The 6,290-nt window shown below is 52.5% G+C and overlaps 2 protein-coding genes across 2 annotated transcripts in view; both read left to right on the top strand.

The window, feature by feature from the left end:
* The window catches only part of Pmar_PMAR024489 (RNA helicase-1, putative), a gene marked incomplete at both ends in the record, with an annotated part of 5,477 nt that extends 313 nt beyond the window's left edge, over positions 1-5,164 (top strand). The window contains 29 exons of the mRNA XM_002767248.1: positions 71-437; positions 488-681; positions 726-833; positions 878-1,080; positions 1,130-1,239; positions 1,310-1,438; positions 1,485-1,607; positions 1,651-1,734; positions 1,788-1,859; positions 1,906-2,046; positions 2,095-2,207; positions 2,261-2,360; positions 2,408-2,518; positions 2,569-2,709; positions 2,758-2,888; positions 2,933-3,006; positions 3,248-3,387; positions 3,448-3,549; positions 3,598-3,660; positions 3,712-3,843; positions 3,889-4,030; positions 4,077-4,213; positions 4,258-4,362; positions 4,411-4,468; positions 4,513-4,607; positions 4,653-4,744; positions 4,794-4,872; positions 4,920-4,976; positions 5,036-5,164. Of these exons, the coding sequence (XP_002767294.1) occupies positions 71-437; positions 488-681; positions 726-833; positions 878-1,080; positions 1,130-1,239; positions 1,310-1,438; positions 1,485-1,607; positions 1,651-1,734; positions 1,788-1,859; positions 1,906-2,046; positions 2,095-2,207; positions 2,261-2,360; positions 2,408-2,518; positions 2,569-2,709; positions 2,758-2,888; positions 2,933-3,006; positions 3,248-3,387; positions 3,448-3,549; positions 3,598-3,660; positions 3,712-3,843; positions 3,889-4,030; positions 4,077-4,213; positions 4,258-4,362; positions 4,411-4,468; positions 4,513-4,607; positions 4,653-4,744; positions 4,794-4,872; positions 4,920-4,976; positions 5,036-5,164 (3,532 nt within the window). The remainder of the gene's footprint in view (positions 1-70; positions 438-487; positions 682-725; positions 834-877; positions 1,081-1,129; positions 1,240-1,309; positions 1,439-1,484; positions 1,608-1,650; positions 1,735-1,787; positions 1,860-1,905; positions 2,047-2,094; positions 2,208-2,260; positions 2,361-2,407; positions 2,519-2,568; positions 2,710-2,757; positions 2,889-2,932; positions 3,007-3,247; positions 3,388-3,447; positions 3,550-3,597; positions 3,661-3,711; positions 3,844-3,888; positions 4,031-4,076; positions 4,214-4,257; positions 4,363-4,410; positions 4,469-4,512; positions 4,608-4,652; positions 4,745-4,793; positions 4,873-4,919; positions 4,977-5,035) is intronic.
* Positions 5,165-5,392: 228 nt separating this feature from the next.
* The window catches only part of Pmar_PMAR024488 (conserved hypothetical protein), a gene marked incomplete at both ends in the record, with an annotated part of 5,060 nt that continues 4,162 nt past the window's right edge, over positions 5,393-6,290 (top strand). The window contains 3 exons of the mRNA XM_002767247.1: positions 5,393-5,787; positions 5,908-6,047; positions 6,079-6,139. Of these exons, the coding sequence (XP_002767293.1) occupies positions 5,393-5,787; positions 5,908-6,047; positions 6,079-6,139 (596 nt within the window). The remainder of the gene's footprint in view (positions 5,788-5,907; positions 6,048-6,078; positions 6,140-6,290) is intronic.

Here is a 6,290-nt window from a genome sequence, read left to right as displayed (position 1 = left end):
AGCAGTCGCGAGAAGAAGGTAGTCTTGGATACAGTAGCCGTTAGCATCTAGGCAGTACCCGAGTGGTCAGGACCGGGACGAGGAAGATCGTGGGAGCAGTCGGCCTCGGCACAGTCGTCGTGAACGCCGTCGATCTTCTGAGAAGGATATCGCAGACCACAAATCTGTCGAAAATACGGATAAGTCTGCTAAGGGATCACCATCTCGATCGTCTGAGGAAGGGAGTACCAAGGCGGTTGGGACCCGGTCTGCCAGCGGAGGTAGTGGCCGTTCGGAACACCTGGGGTGACTTGGGCATTTCAGAGAAACCTAGGGATTCATCACCCTCTACGGAGGCGGCCAACGTGACTGATAAGAGGGAGGAGAGGCGAAAGCGTCTCATGCAACTGCTTAAGGGAGCTGTTATTAAGGACCCTCTTGGTCAAGAAAAGAAAGTGGTGAGAATGGGATTATATACAAGTGGTTGACTACATAGGTTTGGGATCAGGTATTGCAGCCTTGGCAAGATGATGAATTGGAAATAGACGAAGAAGACTCCAAGAAGCCTGTGGTGTTCGGCCTGGACGCGGTTGGGTCGGTGGCTAGCAGTATCCTCCGAATGGAGGGTATCCAGGGCCGAGCCAAGGCTTCGACGACGAAGCAAGAGGAAGAGGGGGAGGAGGAGGAAGATGCTCTCGATAAGTACTGCTATTACTCCCACTTTATGTCCACGTCGAGGGTATCAGGTTTATGGACGAGCTCACTGCGAAGACTGGTGCCACCGTTGGAGGAGGCGCTGTGGCGGCGGCTAAGGCGGCAGCAGCGGGCCTTTCTGTGATGGATGCAGCTATGCAGTAGTACATGAAGGGATGTGGGTGTAGTGATAGCTGGGTTGTAGGAATAACACTATAGACTTGGACGAAATCGAGAAACTTACGAAGGCGGAAGAGGAGAAGTCGAAGGGAGAAGGAGCGGTGGTGAAGAAGGAAGAGGAGGAAGTGGTAGAACATAAGGAGCAGGAGGAAGAGGAGGATGATGATGATGATGATGATGCTTATTATGAAGCCTTCCGGAAGGCTATGAAAGAATCGCAAAAGGAAAGTAGGGAGGTTTGGCTGGGTAGTGATGGGAGAGGACGCGGTGTTGGCAGGTGAGAATGTGAAGGAAATATTTGCGCCGGTGTTTGAGAAGGAAGAGGAATTAGCGCCAGCGAAACCGGAAGTGTTTTATGATGAGGAGCATGATGCTGCGGATGATAATGTAGTAGCCTTTCATGTGGAAGGTCGCCGGTTCGATCCTCGGTCGGTCAATTTTTCGCAATTGTTTTCAGGAGGATACCTCTTCCTCGTCGGATGAAGACAGCGACGATGATGATGAACATGAGGGAGCCGAGAAGGTGGTTGAAGGGGAGTCGGAAAAGAACAAAACCGCCATCGTAGTGAAACCGGAAATCAAAGAGGTACTTTCTAGGGTGGCATTCTAGACTGTTGATGTCGGAGTGGTAGGACGATATCAGCCGAATGAGCTATTTCGAATTGGCAAAGCAATTCGTGAGTAAGAAAGAGTTGCCCCCGGTGGACCACAGTAAGATCGAGTATTATCCTATCAAGAAGAACCTGTATAAGCAGGTGAGGTCTGTGATAGCCCTATGTGGCTCGACGTGGTCTTCAGGTTCGGGAGATTTCCAATATGCCGGAGCATGAGGTGGCGCAGCTACGACAGAGTAATGGGGATATCAGAGTTAGGGGGAAGCACGTAAGGAGGGGTATTCGGTGGTGGTGGTAATGGTAGTGCGACATCCTCTTTAGTGCCCTCGACCCATAAAGTCGTTCGCTATGGCAGGCTTGGATGTTCGAATTCTGCGTATGCTGGATAGGAAGGTGAGGCTTGAAGGAGGTCGTGGTTGAGTAGGTAGTTGATTGTCAGGGCATTACCACTCCTTTCCCCATCCAAATGCAGGCTATCCCTGCCCTACTGTGTGGCAGGGATGTGATAGCAATAGCCCCTACGGGCAGCGGGAAGACTCTAGCTTACCTCCTTCCTATGGTCCGGCATGTGATGGCGCAGGTAGCACGCTGAGTGTGGACGGGAGGGAGTTGTTGATGTTGTGGTCAGCCTCCGCTGTTTTTCAACGAGGGCCCGATTGGGTTGGTGATAGCCCCGACCAGAGAGCTCGCCTTGCAGATCAACGAGCAGGCGGAAGCGCTTTGCCATGCAGTTAATTTGAAGTAGTAATTGTGATATTAATTGCAGTCGCGTGAGTTGCATAAAAATGTGTCAGATGTGCGTGTGCGTATGGAGGTGGTATTATGGGTCCTCAGCTGAGCAAGTTGAAGGCGGGTTGTCACATCCTGGTGGCTACTCCGGGGAGATTGATAGATGTAGTTATAGAAGTTGTTGGTGCAAAGGGGAAGAGTAGCTTTGATAGGTCTTGACGCTGAGTAATGGTAAAGTGACGAATTTACGGAGAGTTAGTACGGTGACTTTGGATGAAGCTGATAGGATGTTCGACATGGGATTCGAACCTCAGATCTCTATGGTGAGAAACGGCTCGCTCTCCCTGCTGGTCTATTGAGTTTGTGGTGGCAGGTGCTGAGAAATATCAATCCGGCGAGGCAGACGTGTATGTTTTCAGCGACATTCCCCCCACACGTCGAAGGCTTGGCCCGTCAGAGTCTGTACAAGCCTGTTGAGGTGGTCATAGGCGACTCTGGCTCGGCTGCTACCAATGTAGGAAGGAGGGAGGAAGGGGAGATGGGAGTGTTGCGGTATGGTTAGGTGAAGCAGAAAGTGGTGGTCGTCCGAGATGAAGAGGAGCGTTTCAATAACCTGTTGAAGCTCTTGGGGGAGTGGGCGGACCATGGGAGCATTCTGGTGTTCTTTACCAAACAGGATGATGTTGATGGAATGTAGGGCGACGGTTACAGTAGCTGGGTGATGTGATGGTGGATAGGTATATGAGGTTGTTGGATTATGGTTATGCCTGTCTAACGCTGCATGGAGGGCAGGACCAGCAGGATAGAGATGGTGGGTGAGGGTCTCTTGCTCGGCAACTCATTATCAGAGGTTTGCTTTCGTGTTGATATCAGTGCTGATATATGTGATTATGATTTCAGTGGGGAAAATCATCGGGAAATTCATCGCGGAGGCGTCTTACCGCAGACGTTTTTCTGCAGCTCTTGAGGGCCGAGTGGAAGGTTGAATTTCGGTTTTGAACCTTTGCTGTTGCTATCGGCACTCTAAAGATACATTGTGTGTTACCTGCCAGGAACGATCGACGACTTCAAGAAGAGGAAGCCGCCACCGGCCAATATCCTTCTGGCGACCTCAGTGGCGGCGAGAGGCTTGGATGTTAAGCATTGTATATGTGTTATCAACTATACGCCTCCTGACCATGCTGAGGACTATGTAGGGGGGAGAGGCAGCAGCAGTAGTAGTAGGGATGAGGAGTATGATGGTGTTGGTCAGGTCCATAGGGTTGGCCGAACAGGAAGGGCTGGCAATGTTGGATTCGCATATACGCTTATCAACTCTAGCACTGAGGGGGAGTATGCTAGTGAGCTTGTAGAGGTAGAAAGAGTTATGGTGGTGTGATGTTGGAAAGGAGTGGTATGGTAGGTCCTCAAGGCTGCCTCACAGGAGGTGCCTGCCGACCTTGTGACTCTAGCTCAGAACAACCAGGTGAGCAGGCTTTGGGCTATATAGGGTGTTGGGGAGGAGTGCTCGTGGTAGGTGTCGATCTCGGCGGGACTGGTCGCGAAGAAGAGGGGAGGCTTTGGTGGTCGAGGGTTTACGTTTGAGAGTAGCGAGCTGTCGCGGAATCAACAGCAGAGGAAGGTTGAGATGGACAAGGCGAAGGCGGAGGTGCGGTACTACCTAGGGTGGGCTGAGAGGATATGTGGTGTGTAGGCGGACGGAACGAGGCTTGACAAGTTGAAGAAAGAGGAGGAAGCTGGACGGTCGATGACGGCCGCTCAGGCTGCGGCGAGTGCAGCTGCTAAGGCTGGTGTGCAATCACAGCACAAGCAGCAACCCTCTGCTGGTTCGACTGGTAATGGGAGGAGTTGGTGGGGGTTGGATAAGAGGAGTGGTAGTAGGTGTAAAGCCAGCTCCGCCGCCTGGCCCGCCTCCGCCGGGGCAAGCTCGAAAGCCTCCGCCGCCTCCAGGGCCTCCACCTAAGAAGGCGGCGCCACCCTTGCCAAAGGGGCCTCCTCCACCGGGCGCTAAAAAGAAGGTAGAATGGGTGGTCTGTGGGGGGGTTGGGATTGTTGTTGGTAGGCACCGCCGCCGCCGGCAGCGCCTTCAGCGAAGAATATCGTTTCGAATGAGGCCCAAGCTGCTGTGGCTGCGGCTCGGAACTATAAAGCGCCTCCACCTAAGGAGGTAGGATGGGAGGAGTGAGGATGGAGAGGGTTATGGTTCATTTGGTAGGCACCGGTGATACGTAATGGAGGGAACGCCTCTAGTATAGTAGCTGTGGCGGCCCAAGGTAGCGGTGGGGGTCTCGGCGAGGTGACTAGGGTTTGTGCATAGGTGCTAGTAACTCTGCATTGGCCCTGTTGGGTGGGGATAGGGAGAGCTTTGCTGAGCAGTTGGCTGCGGCAGCTGCTAGTGTGGGGGACATTCAGGTAAGGGAGGAGGAAGTGGGAGAGGAGTGGTATGGTTGGTGGTAGGTGGCAAGGACTAAAGCGGCAGCAGATGAGGTTGTGGAGGAGTTTGAGATCAATGATTACCCTCAGTTGGCCCGAGCGAAGGTCTCTAATAGGTAGTGGGATGGGGTGTTGGTAGTGATGTATAGTGATGGAGGGTGTCAGGGAGCTACGAGGAGGGATAGAGGAACGGACGGGTTGTCGCCTGCAGATCAAAGGGCAGTTCTATCAGAAGAATGCATATGTGAGGGCTCTACTGTTTAGGTGTTGGTCACTGCCTCCCTTGGTCAGGTTCCACCAGGGTGCCGCAAGCTGTATATCGAGATCATTGGTAACTCTCGGGTTTCGGTGAGTGATGGGGACTGCGGACTACCCCTTGTGTGGTAGTTTTGGTTTTGTCATGTTAGTGTCAAAGGGCGAAGGCAGAGTGCCGAGATGTATGTGAGGAGTGGGCTAAGACTACGCTGAACATCCCTCAGGGCCGGCTGATGCGGACTAACATGCCTCAGAGGAAGAGGCGGAAATTGGACTGGTAGATGAACTGTAGGCTGTATTATTGTTATGCTATAGCACTGAAATCTCCGCATATGCCTTGTTCGTTTCCGTATACTGATACCACACCTTTCCCTAATCCTACAACTTGTTGAGGGGTTTCTCGAGAGTACTATTGTTATAATGGTGGTGGTAGAGTTGATGGCGGGTTGTGTTGTGGAGGGGGGAGGAGGAGGTTCATATCGGTCGAAGTTGTTTTCTATAGAACTGTTATGGCTCCACGTCGCGGTAAGGGTGTAGTGAGAGAGAAGGAGAGCGAGGCTAAGAAGATGGTCATGGCTGAGGGGAAGAAGGGGGTGAAGAGGAGTAGGAAGAGTCTTGATAAGAAAGGCAAAGGGAAGAGGAGGCGAGAGAATAAAGATACTGTTCGGGTGGTAGAGTCCGGAGATTCCTCTACGTGTAGTACGACGACCACTGCTGCTGCTGGTTCGGTGGAGGATGAGGTTGTTGGAGCGCCGTTGTTCTTTGAGGACTCACAAGGGGATGGGGGTATTGATGGCAGATTGCGGGAGAGGGAGCACGGGATCAAATATCAAGGGAAGTGGCGGGCGGTGCCACCTACTAGGTATTACTCGGAGAATGATGGTAATGTTGAGGAGGAGGCGAGGTCGGCTGAGGAGATCAAGATTAGCAGTCATGGTGACAAGAATTTCCCAGGCTTTAAGCATCACGTGGAGGCGTGTTCGATATGTGGTTCGGATGACCACAGTGGGAGGTGCTTTGGTAGGAGATGTAATGCGTGTTTTAAGGAGGGCCATCTGATGAAGGATTGCCCGTTACTGCAGCGCGACCGTCGTAGGTGTAACCTCTGTGGGCAGCTGGGGCATCTGAGGAAAGATGTAGGAGGGAGGGTTGGTAGAGGTGCAGGTGATGATGATGATTTTGTCCTTTTTGTCAGTGCATTCTGTTGGAGTACCGTTGGACGCTGGGCTTGAACACGTCATCTCATGGCCACAGTTGTAATCTGGAGTGTATCTCTTGTGGGGGTATTCACTCGGATGGTACGTTGAACTGCTCCCCTTGCCCGAGGATGAAGACGCTATGGTGTACACGTTGTGGTGACACTGGGCATCACGCATGGGACTGTGAGGTCTTCCCGGTTGGAGTGAA

The sequence above is a fragment of the Perkinsus marinus genome (genome assembly GCF_000006405.1).
Source record: "Perkinsus marinus ATCC 50983 genomic scaffold scf_1104296970858, whole genome shotgun sequence".
NCBI lineage: Eukaryota > Perkinsozoa > Perkinsida > Perkinsidae > Perkinsus > Perkinsus marinus.
Note: the sequence above shows the minus strand (reverse complement) of the source record. Positions and strands in the feature narration are given on the sequence as shown.